The following is a 22074-nucleotide window of genomic DNA, read 5'->3' as shown; positions in this document are numbered from 1 at the left end:
GTGGACTCTGAACTCTGCCCCAGACCAGAGATTTCTTTCAAGCTTTGGCAGTAAGCGAATTAGAACGTCCTGGTGGGGTCGGGTCACCTTCCTCACCAACAATCACACACTGCATGGGTGACTGCCTGTCTTCTGTTCTTGCCCTGGGCATTCTTGCAAAGGGCATTCTCTTAGGGCTGTGGGAAGGAGCAGCAAGGAGCCGTAGTGGGGTGGGGGGCAGTTCTCAGCGAAATGGGGACAGAGCAGCACTTTCTTTGCTAAGACAGGGGGCTGAAGGGTTGGGGCGGAGACATCCCTGGAGCACCAGTCGGAAGTTTGATAAATGGGCTGATGAGGGCTGACTCTGGCATCAGGGAACAGAAGTTGGGAGGACAGATGTCCCTCGGTTTTTACTATGCAGACGTGCTCCGTCAGCCATTCTTATGTCCTTGATGGACAAACCGACTCAGTGCCCTGCAGCTCAGAGGCGCTTGCCTGAGGAAAGACCAGCTGGAGGCCTCACACCCGCCGAGGCCCTCGGGAGCCATGTGGTAAGGGCCTTCTCTACTACAGACATAGATGCTGTCCTCCAGCTCTTGGAGTGCAGTCTCGGCCCCAGAGACTCTTGACTCCACATCCAGGAACTTCCCACTTTATAGATGCTTCCAGATGTTTCCAGGATGACCCACGGAGGAGCCCTGCTCCACCGTTTTCTGTCAACCAGTCTTCAGAGGGAGCTGCCACGATGGCAACGCTTCCAGCGTCTCTGCCAGCTCCGAGTTTGTGACTGAGACCCCTCTTTGTGCCGCACTGGGTCCGAGTAGCACTCTTCCCTCCAGGATTGTCTGGGCCCATTCTCCATATTAGCTACAGCTTTTTGTTGTTGTTTAGTTCCTTAGTCATCTTCAAATCTTTGGGATCCCATGGACTGTGGCCTTCCAGGCTCCTCTGTCCATGGGGATTCTCCAGGCAGGAATACTGGAGCGCACTGCCGTGCCCCCCTCCAGGGGACCTCCCCGCCCCGAGGACTGAACCTGTGTCTCCTGCTCTGCCGGTGGATTCTTTACCTCTGAGCCACCTGGGAAGCCCTGTTTGCTACAGTACGAGTGCCTTTTGTAGAAGTTGTAATAAAGATTGAATCGTACTTGGAAACACTACACTTTTCCGCATGTCTTCTATGAGGCAGGCCCTGACTTTGGGGAGTTTAAAAATTAGTGATAAGTAGAGCTGTTTTCATGGAATATTCATGAGCCTTTCCTAGCTCTGCTCCAGCCAGCCCCACCAAGAGCCATTCCAGAGACCCCACTGGCCCCCATCCTCTTCTGCTGTGTTCTTGATCTTTGGGGAGCCCCCTTCAATAGCATGGGCCAGAAGGGGATTGACTTAAATGGCTAAAGTGGATTAAAACACACGTATTTTAGAGAGGAATGTTTGCATCTGTGCATTCATTCTCTGGACTACTCTAGCTCATTCGATTCCCAAGGAACATTTACATCACAGATTGCAGGTGAGAAAACTGAGGCAAAGTTAATTGCCTCATCTAAAGTTACACAATTAGTTAGTGTGAGAACCAGACCCTTAGCCCCAGGCTTCTGGCTCCAAGTTTGGGAGCCTTCCATTAAGTGCATACTTACTATCGTTCAAACGCCAGGCCAATCTGTATGTCCTGACATAAAGGACAGTAAAATAAAACTGGGACCAAAGAGAGAAAATAATTTAAGTGGTTAAGAGAAAATTCACCCTTCTTGTGAAACGCTATCCAGATGACAAGCTGCTTTGGAACAACATAAAAATGAAGAGGGGAGTGTTTCTCAAGGTGCTTTTCTCCAGAAAGTTCTCTGAACATGCTGTGTCCTTGTTCTCCAGAAATGTGCTGACCAACCACCTGGCAGTCACCTAGGCAGTTGTAATTTCCAGTAAGTATATACCTTTCCATAAATGGGGGCTTCCGTGATAGCTCAGTTGGTAAAGAATCCGCCTGCAATGCAGGAGACCCTGGTTCAGTTCCTGGGTCAGGAAGATCCACTGGAGAAGGGATAGGCTACCCACTCCAGTACTCTTGGGCTTCCCTGGTGGCTCAGCTGGTAAAGAATCTGCCTGCAATGCGGGAGACCTGGGTTCAGTCCCTGAGTTGGGAAGGGTCCCTGGAGAAGGGGAAAGGCTACCCACTCCAGTATTCTGGCCTGGAGAAGTCCATGGGGGTCACAAAGAGTTGGACATGACTGAGCCACTTTCACTTTTCATAAATGACTCAGTAAATGCTTGACTTGTGTACTTTTTGTGTTAATACATTGGGAAAATTGGAACTGACCATTTGTCCTGACTCTTGCTTGGTAAGTATGGTGCATAACATTCTTCTCCTCTCTAGTCTCTGTTGGGGAAAATAAAGGACAAAGAAGTTGTGCGTGCTAAGTCGCTCAGTCATGTCAACTCTTGTGACCCATGGACTGCAGCCCACAATCCCTCTATCCATGGGATTCTCCAGGCAAGAATACTGGAGTGGGTTGCCATGCCCTCCCCCAGGGCATCTCCCCGACCCAGGAATCCAACCTGCATTACTTCTTCCTCCTGCATTAGCAGGCAGGTTCTTTATCTCAAGTGCCACTTGGGAAGCCCACAAAGAAGTCAGCCCAAAGATTCCAACTGAGTTTCTTTTTCAAAGAAAACTTTCATTGGAGTATGGGGCTTCCCTAGTGGCTCAGTGGTAAAGAATCCACCCACCAATGCAGGAGACGTGGGTTCGATCCCTGGGTCGGGAAGATCCCCTGGCAACCCACTCCAGTATTCTTGCCTGTTGAATCCCATGGACAGAGGATCCTGGCTGGCTACAGTCCATGGGGTTACAAAGAGTCGACGCGACTTAGCGACTGAACAACAGTGATCTTTTAAAACTTCAGATTAATTAGTCTTCTATTTGTAAACCTTCAACAGAATCCCTTGTCCTCTCGTGGCGTCTTTCTGGATTAATCTTGAGGGTGGCCAGTAGTTGCTTGCTGAGCTCTCATGGTCCCCATATGTGAACTAGAACTATGTCTCCCCAAGATGGACAGATGTCTGACCTGGCTTCAGCTGCCCGACTAGGGAGAGACCGGGACGTGGTTCCCTCCGTTTGGTCTCTGGCAGCAGAGCACAGTGGTCGGGAGCCCACCAGAAGCAATTCTGCGCATAGATGCCGGACGTTAGGTCTGCGGCCTGGTCTCCACTGGAGCGGGAGAGACAGCTGGCACCCACCACCTGGCCCTCCTGCCCCCGAGCACAGCGAGCCTGCAGGCCCTGCTCTGAGGGAGGACAGACTGAGATAAGAGGTGCTCCCAATTTTACAATCCAGGAAAGCCATGCATTCCTCAAAACGAAAAGTACAATAAACTGTTCCAAACGCTCAGAGTACAGAGTACAGCTCCCAGACTTGTGTATTTTATTGTTTTCAATTCCAAAACAAAGGTGACTCTGCTCAGGAGACCCAAGGCTCCAGAACCTGCCAGAGACGGCGCCTTCCACGCCCAGAGGAGCACATGCCCCAGACACTCATCTGCTCACACTCACCTACTCACACACATCCACACACCTGCACAACTCTCACGGCCATGCACCCACACACACTCGTGCACATGCATGCGCACACTCCTGTACACACTGTTGCACTGGGGGTCTGCAGGGCCTGGTGGACACTCCTGCTCCCGCACAGGGGAGACCCCGGCGCCAGACCCGTCCCTCCTGTCACTCGAAGGGGTGATTGCCGAAGATGGCTGGGGCCTTCCGAGCAGTGCCGGGGGTCCCACGGTGAGGGTCCCCGTGCAGACGGCTCCTCACCCCGGGGCGCGGCTCCTCGCCATCCCGCAGCTCCCGCAGCACAGCCTGGAGCAGGCTTCGCAGCCTCCCGAGCACGCGGGGCGCGCCCTGGGCGCCGGGGGCCGCGCACTCCTGCACTGCCGCCCGCAGCTGCCCCCGCAGTGGGCCCGACACCGCGGAGCTGCCGCGGGGCGAGGAGAACCAGTGGCGGAAGATCTTGTCGCAGACCACCTGGGGGGGGAAGGGGGGCTATCAGCGCAGGGCGTGGGGGGTCCCTCCCGCACCTGTCCCTCCCCGGGGGCCTCTCCCGGAACCCCAGCCGCGCAGCGCCACTGGAGACTAGAAGGCTATCCCGCAGGGGCGGAGATGTCGCGGGGGAAGCTGCAGGTGATGCTCAGAGACCACTGAGGAGCTTGCAGCAGGAAGTCAGAGCCGGGAACCGCTGCTTAAGGAGTAGGCCCTGGGCGGTCCTAGGCTGCCAGCCCTGCGGTCACAGGCCTCACTTTCTCATTCAAGGCTGATGACAGTGACGGTCATCACCACTTGGCAGGTGGTCCCCAAGGCCGCACGACACGCTGGTGACAAGGGGTATATGAATGCAATAGTACTTTCCGGCTCCCTGGGAAAAAGGTATATCGGAAGGGAGAGGCTAGTTCTTTAAAGGAGCCTTTGTGTGCTGTGCTGTGCTTAGTCACTCGGTCATGTCCAGACTCTTTTCCACCCCTTAGGCTGTAGCTTGTCAGGCTCCCCTGTCCATGGGGATTCTCCAGGCAAGAATACTGGAATGGGTTGCTATGCTCTCTTCCAGGGGATCTTCCCAGCCCAGGGATCAAACCCAGGTTTCCTGCATTTCAGGTGGATTCTTTACCATCTGAGCCACCAGGGAAGCCCATGAATACTGGAGTGGGTAGCCTATCCCTTCTCCAGGGGAAATTCCTGACCCAGGAAGCCCAAGAAGCCTTTAAGATGTTTTATTATAGGAGAAGTAAAAGTGAAGTCTCTCTCTCATAGTCTTTAATTCTCCTTGGGTATGAAATCTACTGAGGCTGAAGATCTCTTTAAATTCTCAATTTAAACATGCTGTTTTGCTGTTTCACAGCCTTCCTGGTTTTCTCCCTGTTGGATGGAGCACAATTCATGCATAATTAATATTCTGCTCTATTTTTCTACATCACACTTTATATTATACTCATTTAACAAATGCCTCAATTTTAGAATCTACTGTTTCATGGGAAACAAATAATTTTGACTCTCATTTACTAATCCCTGCAAGGATGAGGATTCTATTTAAAAACAAATGTTCTTATTTCTCTTTTGAATTGATAATGCATCTTCAGGTGCAAACACTGAAAATGTCCCACTAGTTAGGCTTTAATCTTAAGCTCCATCCAACTCCTAAAAACCAGACACTCAGCTCTCAGCTCTGAGAGGCACCCACTCCCTTGAATGTCCTTCTGGTGAGTTATTGTTTCATGCATTTCCTTTTTCTTTTACTTTACATGGATGGGAGTATATTACACACACTGTTCTATAGCTTCCATTTAACCAAATATCAGAGAGACCTTCCAAATCACTATAAGCGTATTCCATTTGTTTAATGACTGTACCTCAAATGCATATCATAAATTATTTAGCTTGTTCCCTACTGATGGAAATTTAGGTTGCTCACTAACTTTTGCTATTATGAAAAATGCTGTAATACATATCTTTCAGATGTCATTTTCATTTTGAATATGACTAAAACTTCTGGAAATGAAATTTATGGGCTAAGGGGCATGCACATTTTTGTTCTGACAGATATTACCAGATTGACCCCATAAAAAGTGTACCAAGTTATTACACTCTCACAGCAACATACACTAAGAACACCCTCAACAATGTGTGTTGTCTTTTATTTTTGTCAATTGAAATATTATTTGATTTGTATCACACGTCTTATCAGTCAGGTTGAAAGTATTTGTTCTTCCTTTCCAGTGACTGGTCAAGTTGATATACTTTGCCCACATTTCTGTTAGGTTGTTGGCTTCTTCCTATTGATTTGTAAATGCTCTTTATATATTAAGGACACTGGCCCCTTGCTTAGGTTGGTTTCCTTCGGAGCAGACTGTAGGATGGAGGTCTGCATGCAGGGATTTATTGAGGGGCGTTCTCAGGAACCATATTTCCATGAAACTGAGGGAGAAGGTGAACTTCTGATGCTGGGATGACCTATAGAGTTGTTCCTTATAGAGGCCAAAGGGGCTGGGTTTTGCATTTCCCCCCTCCCGCTCTGACCAGTCACTAGACTGATCCTGGGACGTGGGGTAACCACAGTGGAGAATGTCTGGTGGGCCAAGGATGATCCTGGGGGACACTGAATCTCTGCAGCTGGGGGTAAAGGCCACCTCTGTCCTCTAGGCTCATCTGTGAGAGCAGCTGCAGACAGTTTGCCAGTTTTCTCATTTAACTTTTAAATTTCTCAAATTTTTTGTAATTTTGTTTTGCTTTTGCCATGGGGATTTTTGTAAGATGGTTAAATGTGTCAGTTGTTCCTCTTAGAGCCTCTGAGCTTTGTTCTGTGCTTAGAAAGGCCTTCCAAACTCTAGGGTATCTTCAATTTTCCTAGTTTTTTCTGGAACAGTTAGGGTCTCATTTTTTAGGTGTAAGTATCTGAGCCATCTGGAGTTTAGTTTGATATAAGAAATGCTTATTGATTGTGTGTGTGTGTGTGTGTGTGTGTGTTGTGTGTGTGTGTGTATGTAGATGTAGAAATTAGACCCAGAGAGAACAGACACCCCCATGGTAGTGGGGGACCCAGTAATGGCCATGCTGGGAGTACCATCCACTAGCCCCCTGGGGTCACTTGGCCCACAGCCCCAGGTAGATGACAAAGAACAAACAATCCCCATCTCCCCCATCCCTGCCCTCACTGGACGCGCTGAGCCCAGGTGGTGGAGAGAGGGTGACGACCTCCAGGTACATCGGCAGGAGCCACGGAGTGGGGGGCAGAGGACCCGATGAGATGGGCCCCCCAAGAGGGACAGGGGCCATCAGAGAGAACACGGTCCCCTCCCCAAGAGAGGACAGGATCCCTCAGAGAGGATAGGGTCCCCCCCAGATGACAGGGCCCCCCAGAGGACAAGGTCCCCCCAGAGAGGACAGGGCCCCCTGAGAGGACAGGCCCTCCCGAGGGGATGGCCCCCCAGAGAGGACGGCCCCCTGAGAGGACAGGGTCCCCCCAGAGAGGACAGGCCCCCTCAGAGAGGACAAGGCCCCCCAAGAGGATGCCCCCCCCAGAGGACAGGACCTCCCCCTTGGAGAGGACGGCCCCCTCACCTGCAGGTTGCTGTTGGCTCTCTGGGCCCCGCACCTGTGCACTCGCAGATCACACTTTGAAAAACAATCAAAGAAATTGCAGTCTTCATCCCTCGTGCAGTTCTGCTCGAGAATTTCCCTCATTTTAGGTTCGAAAAAAGCCATGTCCACATCGATAGCCACCACCTGCGAGAGAAACAGCACACGGCTATCAGGAGGAATGGGGGCACGGGATTCTGGCCGCAGGGAGGAGGGCCGGGCTGGGGATGCACGGCCGCTGACCCAGGCTGGGCTGCAGACTTTAACTGCAGAAGGACCGCTGTGGTCACAAAGTCGGGAACATGGGACCAGGATCGCTCTGCAGCTTTGAAAGTTTTCTCAGATCTTAATGTTGAATCTCTGAAAGTTCTTACAAATGAATTGACTTCCCCCTCCACTGCTTTACCACTTTGGCTTCTGACATTCAAGGCTCAGGAATATAAAAGCTATGAGACACAGGTCATTTATTCCTATGAATATAAGCAACAAACGAAAACTACATTCAAGGGGCAAGTCGAGGGTGTGATGGGGAGAATGAGGTGGGCAATGCAGACCTCGTCTATTTATGACCTGTTATTGAGTTGACTGGTTTCCAGCTGACAGGGGCAAGTGGCAGGGCCAAAATGGTCGAATTAGGATCAATACCTATGGACCCAGATGCGACAGCATCAAAAACTAAGTCCCACTATCAGCATGAAAATGTGATGACCCCCTGGAATTTCAGATTTATCTGCCTGGCTTCAACCCAAAAGGCTTCAAAACCAGAAGAAAAAAAAAAGTCTAAATTATGCAGATTTTCCTCCACCACCTGAATTAGGAAAAAAAACAAAAAGATGAGCTCAAACCTGAGAAAACCTGGACTCTGCCCAAATCAGGCAATGTATAGCTTCAAGGCATTAAGGAGCTATTAGAAGACTGGATGAGTTTGATGGAGTCTGTGGCATTTCACAAGCCTTCACAGGTCAGCCTCAACATACCAGCTTTCTCCCTTTGGTAGCATCTCAAAAAAGGGTTCATTTTCTCCTCAAATCTATGAGAAGTCAGGAGGCACATTCCCAGCCTGTTTGCTTCTGTTCTTCCTTCAAGATTGATGCCAGAAGGCAGTAAAGTTTCGTGGGGATTATTCAGTAAAACAGAGGAGGGAAAATAATTTATTTCAAGATATGTGGAGAATCAGGGAAAAAATGAACAGGGAACTTTTCCCTATTTGAGAGATTTGCCTCATTACTAATTCAGGCACTGCAAACAGAAATTATCATTTTAATTGATTTTCTCTATCTCTTTATTTAGCCAAAAGAACAGTTCCTTTCATTATTTATCCTGGTTAATACACTAAAAATATGTCAGTGGTGGTTTAGTCACTAAGTTGTGTCCGACTCTTTGTGACCTCATGGACTGCATCCCTCTAGGCTCCTCTGTCCATGGAATTCTCCAGGCAAGAATCCTAGAGTGGGACGTCACTTCCTTCTCCAGGGGATCTGCCTGACCCAGGGACTGAACCCAGGTCTCCTGCGCTGCAGGCAGATTCTTTATCAATAATGAGTCTACTGTCTTTCATAATTTATTTTTGGAGCTGCAAGACCCTTCTCTTCTTTTGATAATCCCTGGTCATCTCCCCAGCTTCCTCTGGGACCCTGGTGGAATTTCCACTCTCTGATACTTCTCTCTTTCAGCTCTGATTCTGTCTCATCTCCCAACAAGAGCAGGATTTATTTTCTAATTTTTAGTGTAGTTGTAGAACGGATTACAGCTATTGGAAGCATAACTATGCACCTACAATAAGAACAGTAACAAAATGAGCAGAAAAACCTGTGTGAGGCTTCTTAGGTCACATCAGAATGAATCTTAAAGTTCTTCCTGCACAAAGTTACCTAACTTGCATCATCATCAAACTCCATCCTAGCATCAGACTGGAAAGGACTGGTGAGAATTATTTCCTTCTCTACTTAAGACTGTGCCTCTCGAGTAGGAAATCTGTTTGAGAAGCGTGCTTTCTGGCAGCAGTTTGAGAGCAAGAAGTAAAGAGGGGTTCCTAGTTCATTTGCAACCACTGGACAAATTCTCAAGACCCGCAAGGGAGGACCTGAAAAAAGTGAATGGCTGCGGGTCATCAGTTCTTACAGGTTACCTGGGAGACACACCCTCCATCCACCCGGGCAACACTGCAACATGGGCCAAAGGGGGGCCCATCTGCTGGTCCCCTAGCTCTCTAGTTCCCACACCGAGCACATCAGTAATCGCTTGGAGGGCTTGGCTTCCAAACTCAGATGGCTACATCCCACCCCCGGAGTCCGAGTCTTCCTGCTGCTTCCGCACCTTCGTTAATCCTTTGCACAGCTGCCCTGCCTGGAGTGGGGGCATCCCTGGAGGCTCAGTGATAAAGAATCCGCCTGCCAATGCAGGAGCTCGGGTTCGGTTCTGGCTTGGGAAGATGCCCTGGGGAAGAGCAGGCAACGCACTCCAGTATTTTTGCCTGGGAAACCCCATGGACAGAGGAGCCTGGAAGGTACAGTCCACGAGGTTGCAAGAGAGTCTGACACGACTTAGTGACTAAACTGCACAGCCTGGAGTGGGACATAAAATTCACCTGCCACTTGCAGAGCAGCACGGAGGCTGATGTGTCCACCGGGGGGACGAATCTTCTCTTGCGTAAAGCAGCATTCAGCTGTCCCTCTAGAAGAAGTTTACCCAGGGAAGGGGAACAGACTAGAACCTCTCCAGAAGAAAGAATTAGAGACCGTGCCCTGTGGAGACGGAGTGTGGGCGGCTGGAAACCGGTGTTTCTGCCCCCTGGACCTTCGTACCGAAGCCCCCAAAGGCCGGCCTTCCCTCATCTCCTCAAAGCGCAGTTGCTCAGTCGTGTCCGATTCTTTTGCGACCCCATGGACTGTAGCCCTCCAGGCTCCTCTGTCCATGGGATTTCCCAGCCGAGAACACTGGACTGGGTTGCTATTTCCTTGTCCCGGGGATTTTCCCGACCCAGGGATCGAACCTGGGTCTCCCGCATTGTAGGCGGATTCTTCACCGCCTGAAGCCGCATTAGCCCCACGAAGGAAGGGAGAAACCAGGGCGGCAGTGGAGGAAGGCGCACTGAGCCTCTGCTGTGGCGGCTTGCCCTACCATTCCCTTCCCAGGTGCCAGGCGCCTTCCTCCTTTAAATGCGCTCATTCCCACCCTCAACGGTCCGGCAGGTCGGAGCTGTCCAGGCCAGAAGGTGGCATCACGCCGCAGGGTTTCCCGGGGGCTTCAGATCCCTCTGGCCTAGGACCCCCAGGACAGAAGTCCGCCCCCCGCGGACCCCACAGCCGCCCCCCGGCCGCCCCTCACCGTGAAGTCGCTCCGGATGGCGAAGTTCTCGGGCTTGACGTCGCAGAGGTGCAGGCGGTGGGCGAAGTCGTGGTCGAAGTGGCGGACCATGTCCAGGAAGCTGAGCGCCACGCCGCTGACCGCGCGCGCCTGGCCGCGGCGCCCGCCGTCCGGGCCGAGCGGGAAGAGGGCGCGGTGGCCGGGGCTGCCGGCCGCCAGGTGCTCCACGGCGTAGAAGTGGCCGCAGGAGCCCAGCACGGGCGGGGCGTGCGGGCTGCGGCCGCGGAGCAGGCTGAGCAGCACGAACTCCTCCTGCCGCAGCAGCGCCCACAGGCTGGCCAGCTGGCCCCGCCGCCGGGGGCCCCGCCGCGCCAGCCCCAGCCGGCCCAGGCCGCCCTCGGCCGGCTCCAGGCCCAGCGCGCTCCGGGCCTCCCCGGCCGCCAGCACCAGCAGCTCAGCCTCCGGCAAGTCCTGGCCGCCGGCCTCGGGCTGCCCGTCCAGGAGGCCGAGCGGCGGGAAGCTGGAGAAGGCCTCCTCCTTGGACTTGAGGACCACGGGCCGGCCGCGCCAGTCGGCTTGCAGCACCTTCTTGCCGCGCTCGTAGTACAGGCAGCGCCGGTACCGCAGCTGCCCCGCCTCGCACAGGTCCTCGCACAGGTCTCCGCCCAGCGCGCCGCCCCGGTAGTCCTGGCACTGGAAGGAAGGGACACGGGTCAGCCCGCGGAGGCTGGGCCTCGCGCCAGGATGCTCCCGACAGTCCCGGAGAGACCCCTTGGGCATGCGGACCACAGGGCTACTCGGGGCAGAGAGGAATTATGAAGTGAAAGGTTTGTGATAGAATCTCACGTTTGTTATTTTCTCCATCAGGCCCAGGACCAGGTCTTAGGAAGCAGGTGCCCACCCCGCCCCCCACCCTCCACTGACCCGCCCCTGCCCCATCCTTCCTGCTGAGCTGGGTGATGCTGGCGAAGGCAGTTGGCCTCTCTGCTGGGTGTCCTGGACTGTCCGTGGAAGGACGGAGCCAGGCCAGTGGTTCCCTGTTCTTGGGCTCACGTAGGGGTCACCTGGAGAGCTTTTAATAGCCGCCTGCCACAAACAGCACAGCCAGCCCTGGAGAGGGACCCCAGGAACGACCCTTCAGGTGGGTCCGCTCAACAGTGCCTGCTGCAGGAAGCAGGACTTAGAACAGGCCTGGAGGCTGGCAGCATCCGCAGGCCTGCGGGGAAGGCGGCGGCGCCTTCAGAAGATGAGTCCGCAGGGTGAGTTCTGCAAGCAGAAGGTGTTGGATTCCTGGTGGTGGTGAGGAAGGCATTCAGGGGCCCTCAGGAGGGGAGTTTCTCCTAAGCTTTGGGGCTCGCAGGCCCTCCTGCCCCATGGGGGGAAGTGGTGACCCCCAATCCCACCACACTGCAAACACCTCTCCTAAGAAGATGGTCCATCCAGGCCCCGCCCTTCAGACCTAGTAGGGGAGCCGGAGACACTTCTGTGAGACTGATTCAAAGGGGGACGTGTGACTCTGTTCTCTTTCTTATCTTTTTCAGGAAACCTAAACCTCTGGACCCACTTTTATGAGGGACTGAGCATACTTTCTGAGCCCATCTGTTCCCCACAACGCATCTTCCTTCCACATGGGCAAAGGCGGGTCAGACTTTCTGGTTGTTCTGTGCTGCTTGGCTTTATTAACCCAAGTGGATTATAAATAGATCTTTCAAGTCAGATAATGCACCTCCAATAATGCCTGGATATGTAAACAATCCCAAAGTCCAAAAGACCCTGAAAACAAGTTGTTCATGACTCATTCACTCTCATGGAGTGTCAAACCCAACCCAGAAGATGAGGCTATCTATAGTCTGAATGTATTTGACATGTGACTTTGCATACACTTTGCTACAGAATTATTAATTAGTTGGATCTGTTTGATTCCTGGCATATCCTCATGTTCACCAGAAGGTATAAATATATATTGTGCATATTATCTAACACCCAAAACAGTGTGAATTCCAAAACAGGCCTGGCTGCAGAGCATTGGCCAAGGGATGGTGGATCTTTATAACTGCTCTAAGAGAACTGTTCACATGACCAAAATGTTTATTAAAAAGCTATACTCCTGGTTCTTAAAACAAGTATCTGGATTTTAGGGACCCTTTCAGGCAGTAACTGGACAACAGTCCAAAAGGCCCAAGCCACGCTATCTGACAGCTTCCTGCTGAGGGTTCTCCTGCAAGCCGGTGCTCCTTTGCCCGGCATTAGACCTCCAAACACTGTATCAGGTGGTGGGGGTGTCACACTTGCCGAACTCAAAGGTGCAAGTGATGGAGTCCTGATCCTGGAGCTTGGGAACAACGCCACCCTGTTTGCCGGCTTTTTGTCTTTGGAACACCAACAGCCGTAATGCAGCTGTATTCATAAACACCCACAAAACTGTTCTAAATATGCTTAATGCAGTGTTCGTCTTGCAATTTAATGTAACACAACTTTGGTCAAATGCCTTCCTTTTACTCTTCATCCTGGTCCCTCTTTCCAGGTTTGGGGTCCTGAGAGGAGCAGCTGAGGATCAGGACCCTATGAGTGGTGGACTCTCTCTGCTCGGAATCACTTCCATGTTGTGGTGCCCTGCAGGAAAGCACCCGCCCATTCCAGCTCCTCTGAGTCCTTTCAGGATAATCTTAGAGGGAAGGTGGGGATGGAGCTGCCCTGGTGGCTCAGCAGTAAAGAATCTGCCTGGGATACCAAAGATGCAGGAGACACGGGTCAATCTCTGGGTCAGGAAGACCCCCTGGAGAAGGGCATGGCAACCCACTCCAGTATTCTTGCCTGGAAAGGCCCATGGACAGAGGAGCCTTACAGGCTACAGTCCATGGGGTCACAAAGCATCAGACACGACTGAAGTGACTGAGAATGCATGCAAAGTGGGGGTGAAAGGTTTAAACGATGGAAGGTCTCAGGAGTAGAAAGACAGAAATAATATGGGGTGTTCATGTTACTCGTTGCAGCTTCTTCCTACTTTATCTGGTGTTTACGGTTTCGTACCTCTGTAATAAGCCTGATAAGAAAAGGCATTATTTTTTTTTCTCAATTGCCTTATAAGGCCCCCATCCCCTTCGAGTAGCTCCAAAATGGTTTAATGCAATCCCATAGTCATCTTTAGGGTGTCATCAAAGTTGTAGTGTCATCAAAGGTGCTTTTCTACGAGGGACAGAGCAGAACTGTGAAAAAGAAAGAAAAGTGGGTGATAGAAGCGAGTTGGGCAGGAGGTGGGTCCTGACTGTCAGAACCCTGCAGGGGGTGGGACCTGGGGGAGGAGACACACGTTTCCTGGCCCAGCCACAGCGCGGCGAGTGGAAGCCCGGAAGGTCAGGTGTGACCACTGGGGCCTTCACTCTGCATCTGGAACCACGAACAAAATTGTCACTGCCTGCAAGAGATACCCATGGCAGGGAGTGGGCGTGGGCAAGCTGCTTTGGCTGCCCCTGGCCACCCTCCCGTTAGCAGTGCTGTGTATGAGCTGGGCCACGATCCGGTGACAGACCTGGGCTCAGGAGTCACAGCGAGGTGACTGCCTCCAGGACTCCCGAATGACAGCAGGGTGGAGCGCAAAAGGAAGGAGGCCAGGCTCAGCTCTGGGGCAGACCAGGTTTGCCTCCAGGCTGTACCTGGGGCTGGCGTGTGGCTCATTTCCAAGTCTGTAATGTTGGGAGGATAACGCTGTGTCACGGGAGACCTGTGAAGGTCAACCAAGGTCACGGGTGCAGAGGCCCTGGCAGTTAGAGTGAAAGACTCGCTCTTGCCCTTTCTGGCCCTGGTCATTAGAAGGCAGAAGCCCGGGGATGCATCTTTCTTGGGGGGACGCACCTGAGCCCAGTGTTGAAAGGTGAGCTGCAAGTCTGCCTAGCGCACGAGGAGGGAGAGCTCTGGGAACCACCAGCACAGGGACCCAGATGTGCAAAGTTGCTCGTGTGTTCGGAGGACCAGATGGTTGGGCAAGGTTAGAGCAAGTGCCAGTGTGTGTCCTGCCAAAAGTCCACAGCTGACAAAAGGCCTCCCCCTGCAAGGGTCAACTCCGCCTTCCCCAGGCGGCCACCCCACCTGCCGCTGGGAGTCCTTCCCCACCTCCACCCCGGGTTCCATCCAGTAAGTCCCCCACCCCCTGAGTCTCTATGCCATCCTCCCCGCACTGGCTCCCCACAGCACTGTGTTTTCTACAAAACTGTACCGCGTCCATGAAACTGAATTCAAATGGAATCTGTATGAGACTCACCCCTGCACATTTAGAAGGCAATTCCACACAAGCGTTGCAGGAAATGTGGCATGTCGTCTGCCGGTCATGATGGCATCACTGACTCAAAGGGCAAGAGTTTGAGTAAACTCCGGGGGATGGTGAAGGACAGAGAGGCCTGGCATGCTGCAGTCCATGGGGTGGCAATGAGTCGCATGCAACTGAGCGACTGAACAATGATAACAGCTACTGATTTTGGGAGGGGAACATTAATTTTGGCTGGTTTTCTGAACATCAGCACGTTGAGGTATAAGCCTGCCTCCCAGATGCCTGGGGGATGCTTTGAATCAGGAAGGGAAGAGGCTGGGCTGGGTGCCTAGAACCCTGCCAGGTCCACCGGCTACTAGCGGTGATGAACTGGGTTTCCACCTCATTTGTCGTAGGAGAGAGTCTACACTGAAGCAAAGTGTACACACAAGGTGGTTAGCACAGAGCAGCTCTGTGTCTTCCTCCTTAATGATGAAGCACTTTGGGCACATCAGTCCCTGCTCTTCAGAAACAGAATGTAAGATTCATCTCTTCTGTGGCCCATGTGGTTACCAGTGTTCAGTGAGTCTGTAGCATCAGGATGCATGCCTGTGCCTACTAAACCCAGAGAAAGACTGCGCTCAGCACTTAAGAAGCAGTAAACTTACAGATTACAAGTTTATAGGCTAACTAAAAGTGGTCATCGTGTTAGAGACAAGAGAAATTACTTTCTTAGCAGCATGCCTTACTGAGATAGCTAATTTTTTAACTCAATAGATGTATTTTATATACTTTGACTCCATTAAAAAAAAAAATCACTTTCCTCTGAATAGATGGAGGCCCTAAGAACCAGCTTGAACAGGTACACTTCTGTACCCAAATGTGTGTGCACACAAAATCTGCAGGTATCAGATTTTAAGATAAGCTAGGGAAAAAACAAGTTAATAAAGTCTCATTGTAGTTAACTGGCATTTTTTTAAAAAAATTAATGAAACAGTGAATTCATATTTCTTATAGTGTTAGTCACTCAGTCATGTCCAACTCTTTGTGGCCCCATGGACTGTAGCCTGCCAGGCTCCTCTGTTCATGGAATTCTCCAGGTAAGAATACTGGAGAGGGTAGCCATTCCCTTCTCCAGGGGATATTCCTGACCCAGGGATCAAACGTGGGTGTCCTAGGTTGCAGGCAGATTCTTTACTATCTGAACCGCCAGGGAAGCCCACATTTCTTATAGACTGTGTGCAACTGTGAGAACGCACACTCCTAACAGCCCCGGTTGTAGGAAGCGTTGTTTTGGTGGTGGATGGTAATGTCTACCCACTCCAGTGTTCTTGCCTGGAGAATCCCAGGGATGGGGGAGTCTGGTGGGCTGCAGTCAAAAGGGGTCGCACAGAGTCGGACACGACTGAAGCAACTTAGCAGCAGCAGCAGCAGTAGAATCTCTCCAGCTTGTATCACGGCTCTCAGGCAAAAACAAACCCTTTCCTCTCTAGTCTGAGAAACCGGTGACAGGGTATCAGAAGTCACGCCTAAGGGCTGGGTTTTCTTTTGTGTGTTTGCTTTTTCGTTTTTCAGCAGCATTAAGTTCCTATGTGGTTAGCAGCATTCATATCTCACAGTGGATTTCCCCAATGGAACAGTTACACTGTGCGATTAGCCAGACCACTCTGCAACCCTTCTTGACCCCTGGACAGCTTAGAAGACAGACGTCACAGACATGGCCAGGGTGCTCAGGGAAGCAGGCTCAGTCCCTGCGATACAATCTTTCTCGGCGAGTGCCCTGGATGCCGCAGTCCCGCTGGGCCAGGGTTTCTCTCAGAGCAAAGACAGATAAGCCAGTCCTGTTGAAAAGAAATCCCATGCAGGCAACTAAATGAAAGCACATCAAGACCTAACTAGCCGAAAGGGGCATAAAACCTTCTGAATAGCAGAGTCTGTGGGAAACTTTCTGAGATGCTTTGAAAGTGACGTGCTGTGGGAGGGTTGTTGTTGCTGCTTGGCCGCTATGTAGCGTCCATCTCTTCTGCGACCCCATGGACTATAACCTGCCAGGCTCCTCTGTGCATGGGATTCTCCAGGCAAGAATACTGGAGTGGGTTGCCCTTCCCTTCTCCAGGGGATCTTCCCAACCCAGGGATCAAACCCAGCTCTCCTGCATTGACAGGCAGACTCTTTACCACTGAGCTGCTGGGGAAGCTCAGGCCCAGCTGTTCGTTAGGGTTTTCAGTGCTGGAGAAGCCAATGGTGTCACTGTGTCTCTACTATCAGCGTCATGTACTGGCTCCACGGCACAGTCACTGTGTGACTCAGGACAAGTTAGTTCACCTCTCTGGGGCTTGATTTCACCATCTGTGAAATGGGGAAATAAAAGCACTTGCTCCCAGGGGTTGAGATTAGACGAAATATTACGTGAGAGGACTGAGCACAAAGCCCGGCCCCTGTGAGCATCCGTGGCTCCCACACCTCCCATCCCCACCTCCCCAGGGAGTGCTCCACCCGCAGAACCGGAAGCCAGGCCTATCAGTGGTCAGACCCAACGCTCTGGCACAGCCTCCTGACACAGTTCCCTGGGAAAGCAGGGCTCTAGAAACCTCACAGAAATGTTTTGATTATGCGATGTGCTGAAAAGCCACAGTAAAAAGAAGGGCTGCCCTCTGCCTAGAAAATTCCAAAGCTGGAGGACCCAAGATCAGCTCTGGAAGCACTCCAGTTGGCTCTTCCAAAACTCCCTCTTGAGAGTGGTGTGTGGGGGCCCCCCCTCCAGAGATGGGGTGCGGCTCAGGGGCACAAGCACCTCAGCTTCATCCACAGCCTCCAACCTGCCACAGGCCAGCAGTGTCACCTGCCTGGCCAGGGGGCCCAGGAACTGCTCAGGGGTTCACAAGGCCCTTGGCTCCACCCCAGAAAAGGGGGCTCCCACTGGCTCAGCTGCAGCCATTCCTTTGGTGTCCTGGGACTCAGAGTGAAAGCTAATGAGAGTCTGGAGGGCCGTGAGAAAAATAACAGCCAGTTTATTATGAAGGATAAAAGGCAGGCAGGGTGAATTGAAAGGGCTGGGGGAACCGAGAGACAGAGGCTCAATTCAGTCCTGGAAGAGCTCGGTGCCACAATGCCTGCCTCTGCATGGCAGCCAGGGCCTGGCGTAGTCTACAACGTGGAGAGCGGGGTCCTGTCCAAACCTCAGCATCCTGGGCCAAAGGGAGCCCCGGTGCTCCGCTCAGCAAACCCAGGATGGAGAGGGGAGAGGGCAAGTTGGATCCTGAGAACAGCAGCCTCAAAGGGGGCCTCCCGGTGAGGGGGCCCTCAAATCAGGCCCCTGATTTGAGAGCAGGGTGGGTGAACTTTAATCAGACAGCCAGACACACTACTTCAATTTGTTTTTTTGGCAGCTGGAAAGATTGCCAGCCTTCAGAGGCAGAGATGAGAGTTTGCTACTGCAAGCCATGTGTTCATGACCTCAGGAGGAGAGGATTTCCATCCAGGGTCAGAGGTGAGGCTTGAATACTTGGAACTTTTTGTGTAGCCAAGTTTTATGGAAGTACAATAGAGTTAGGGAAAGCTTCCACCGTAGACATCAGAAGTGGACAGAAAGAGTACCCTCCTGCTAGTTTTTAGCAAGGCATTTTATCTCTGTCAGTGAGCTTTTAATCAGATAAAAGAAACACCTCAAGGCTGAAGGAGTTTCACCAGGCCCCTCTCCCACAATGTGCGTTTTTGAGATAGAATGGCACAACGTGTGTCATCCCTGGCCTTAAAACAATTGACATGATGTTTGTTGAGCCATTATCAGCCCAAAGTTTGCGAAAATAAAATAAAAGGTTAGTGTTAGGTAGAATGGGTTTCTCAACAGAGAAGGGAAAAAAACGTCTGCCACTTGCAGTTATTTCTTCCTACTGCTTAGGACCCTCTGGCCTTCCTACCTGCTCCCCTCTCCTTACCCATCTCTTGGGAATAAAAAAGACCCATCTGGCTGCCACGGGAGATATACTGGTTCAGTGTCCAAACAGAACTGGTTTTAATTTATGAGCTGAAATGCTGGGAAAGTTATGATCAGTGATTACTAAAGTTATAGTAGGCTATTTAATTTCCATTAGGCCTTCTCTCACTTACCCAAACATAAAGAAATGAAAAGACTGTTTGCTTTTTATTTTAACCTGAAAAGACTGTTGTGAATGAAGTCGCTCAGTCGTGTTCGACTCTTTGAGATCCCATGGACTGTAGCCCACCAGGCTCCTCCATCCATGGAATTTTCTCAGCAAGAGTACTGGAGTGGGTTGCCATTTCCTTCTGCAGGGGATCTTCTTGAGCTGGTGATCAAACCTGGGTCTCCCGCACCTGGGTCTCCCGCATTGCAGGCAGACGCTTTATGGTCTGAGCTACCAGGGAATCCCATTGATAGGATGGAGGGAATCAGTGAGTATCTCACCTCTCACCAACGTGAGATGATCCATTCATGACGACACGTCAGACTCAATCAGGGAAAATGATTCGGTGCAGCCTGCCCATTTCACCTCATTTCTTTAGTTTTTACAATTTCACTTTTAAAACGTCATTTACTTCAGGACTTCCCTGGTGGTCCAGTGGCTAAGACGCTGCACTCCCGATGCAGGGGACCTGGGTTTGATCCCTGGTCAGGGAACTATATCCCACAAGCCTCAACTAGGAGTTCACCTGCCAAGCAACTAAAGATCCTGCATAGCAGGTGATTATTTCCTGAAATAAAGCTGCTGCTGTTTTCTAAAAGAAAGAAAAACAATCCTGCATGCCCCAACTAAGACCTGGCAAAACCATAAATAAAATAAATTTTAAAAATTATTTCAAAGCCTTTATGCTATCACGTTCTGAAATCCTACGGTCCCCAAAAGCTCACCCATACTACACAACTGGGCTGGAAGCTTCCCATGCGTTTCTTGAAATTTTCTTAGAAAATAGCTCCCCTTTCCCACCAGATACTTAGATGGTCACTGTTCTGGGAAGTGAATAATCAATCAAGACAACCATAGTTGCCCGCTACCTTCACCTTTTTTGGCTTTCCGTCTAGGGATTCGTAGTTTTATCCAAGTCTCCTAATGCGCTTAATCTTCCCAACCAGAGACCATTGAGGAGCCAACGTTTGGAATCAACCAAGAGGGCAACCCGGGCCGGGTGAGCGCTGGGGCCCGCCAGCGGGGGTGTTTCTTTCTCTCTAATTGCGAGTCTCATCTAAAGGGCGCCCCCGCCCTCACCTCTTAGTAGACGGCAGGCAGGACCCCAGCACCGAGGTCTACCGGGGTCCGAGCCGCCTCCCTCGCGCTCCCGATCGCCGGACCGCTCTCTGCCTTGGGTCCCGCAGATCGCACCGGGGAGAGCCTTGGCTCTGGGGCGCGCGGAGGAAGGGGCCCCACTGGCCGTCTGCAGGGGGCTCGGCGAGGTGCAGCCCAGGTCAGAATCACAGAACGGCAGCTGAGCGAGAGAACCGGGACCCCAGGGGCCGAGGCGTGGTCCCCGCCCGACCCAAGCGCCGCGGTCCGAGTCGGAAGGCTGGGAACGGACCCGTAAACTTCGCTTAGGAGCGGGGTCTCGGGGCCGGCGGGAGAACAGTCGGGCAGGAAGAGCATCTTTGGACAAAGGACCAGTTGGGCGACATCGGGGAAGACGTCCCCCCAGGCGCTCAGAGGACTCCCGGACGGAGTCCCGGGCTGGAGACCGGGTGGGGCGCTTCGGGCATTCCACGCCCGATGTCCGGACCCCCTCCCAGTGGATCCACGGCCGCGCCCGAGTCCCCGGCTCCCAGGACCCTCAGAGGGCGTCCCACCCCGGCCCCGGGGCGCGCGGCGCGGGGCAGTGCGGCCGCGGCACCTACCAGCGCGGCCAGGATGCGCCGGCTCTTCTCGTCGGTGCAGCGCTCGGAGGGGACGCCCGGGTGCGCGCGGAGCAGCAGCGCGGCCGCCAGCACCCAGCCCGCGGTCCACGCGGCGCAGGCCAGCAGCGCGCGGCGCCCGCAGCGCCCGCCCAGCCCGCAGCGCCCGGGCCGGCCCCGCGCGCCCGTCGCCCGCGCCCGCGCCCGCGCCATGGCCCGCCCGCCGCGCCCGCCCCGCGCCGCCTGCGCCCCGCGCCGCCTGCGCCCCGCGCCGCCTGCGCCCCGCGCCGCCTGCGCCCCGCGCCGCCTGCGCCCCGCGCTCGCGTCCCGGCTCCGCGGCTCCACCGCCCGGCGAGGGAGGGGGCGCGGGGGAGAGGCAGCGCGAGGGGAGGGAGGGGAGGCCGCCGGGTGGCCGGCGCCCGGCCCGTCAGGGGGTGGGTGGGGTGGGGAGCCCCGCCAGCACAAGCCGCGCTGCCCGGAGCGCCAGGGGGCCACAGGGTGTCCGCGCGCCCTGCGCCGCACCCCGCCACCATTTCCACTTTTTCTTTCTTTGCACCTTTTCCCCAAGAAGACCAGTCCCTTCTTGAGCAGAACTCAGGCTCTCCCGGGTTCAGACTCCCGGCTCCTCTTGTCCACACGCGCGACTGTTCTTTTCACGGATTCCCCCACCGCTTCGACCCCGGTTGCTGGGGCTGCACCCACTTTTACCTCTCTCTAGACTCCTCCGTCCCCTCTACTTGGGTCTCCTCCGAGCACCCCAGGGGCGAGGTTCCGAATCGGGAGTCCAGGACAGTCGGGGAACGTCGTGGAGACCCCCGCCCACCCTTTCCAGGCAGGTCCTGAACTCCAGGACCGCCTTTCCTGGGGTGAAAAAGCACCGCACTCTCTAAACGATTCCCTTACCCCGTCGAGAAGTGTTCCCTGAATGTGTATCTACGTCTGTGTGTATGTGTATTTGCGGCGGCCTTTGGGGAGCGAGCTTCGACGTCCAGCGGCAGTGGTTTAGAGTGGGCAGGAGCCCCGGTCTGCAGAACTGTCCTTGGTTCTTGCCAGCCCGCCCCTACCCCTCCCCAGCGGCTCTGCGCTCCCTGAAAGCGTTTCTCCCCTAAAGAGACAGAGTCCTGGGCGGGTCAGCTGTCACAGCTGAAAGCCCGTGAAAGCCGCCCCGCCCCAGAAGTTCAACAAAAGCTTATGCACCGCCTGTTCTACAGGCAACGCCTCCTGGTAGGTCAGACCCCACCTGACGGTGCTGCGCCTGAATTTCATCTGTTCCCCACCCCACCCGTAGCGAGGAGCTGAGAATTGCTTTCACCCTTTTGAAAGCATCCTGTAATTACCCCTGAGAAACTGGCTTCTTAACGTAGTCTGTTCTGCAACTCTCTGGTTTCGCTCCGAGTTTCGTGGCTCACTGGTGGAGTCTCCAGGAATCATGAAACATCCAATTAAATGTTCGGCCCTAAGGAACACTTTGGGTATGCAGCAAGTATTCCCCAATGCAACAGGCACTTGGCATTTGGGTTCACTCCCCTGGTCACAGTAGTGCCTGTTCGAGTTCCTTCTTGGTTTTGTCCAGCTGTTTGTGACC

At 53.1% G+C, this 22074-nt stretch overlaps 1 protein-coding gene and 1 non-coding gene across 2 annotated transcripts; one reads left to right on the top strand and one right to left on the bottom strand.

The window, feature by feature from the left end:
• Positions 1 to 3696: 3696 nt before the first annotated feature.
• DIPK1C (divergent protein kinase domain 1C) lies at positions 3697 to 20702 on the bottom strand. Its single transcript, XM_068994011.1, has 4 exons — positions 20493 to 20702; positions 10429 to 11100; positions 7084 to 7248; positions 3697 to 3999 (listed from the first exon to the last, which is right to left on the bottom strand). Exons 1-4 carry the CDS (start codon positions 20700 to 20702, stop codon positions 3697 to 3699), a joined length of 1350 nt encoding a protein of 449 aa, XP_068850112.1.
• TRNAG-CCC (transfer RNA glycine (anticodon CCC)) lies at positions 19217 to 19289 on the top strand. Its single transcript has one exon. It is a non-coding gene; the product is annotated as a tRNA-Gly (tRNA).
• Positions 20703 to 22074: the final 1372 nt, after the last annotated feature.

The sequence above is a fragment of the Capricornis sumatraensis genome, chromosome 21 (genome assembly GCF_032405125.1).
Source record: "Capricornis sumatraensis isolate serow.1 chromosome 21, serow.2, whole genome shotgun sequence".
In the NCBI taxonomy this organism is placed as follows: Eukaryota; Metazoa; Chordata; class Mammalia; order Artiodactyla; family Bovidae; genus Capricornis; species Capricornis sumatraensis.
Note: the sequence above shows the minus strand (reverse complement) of the source record. Positions and strands in the feature narration are given on the sequence as shown.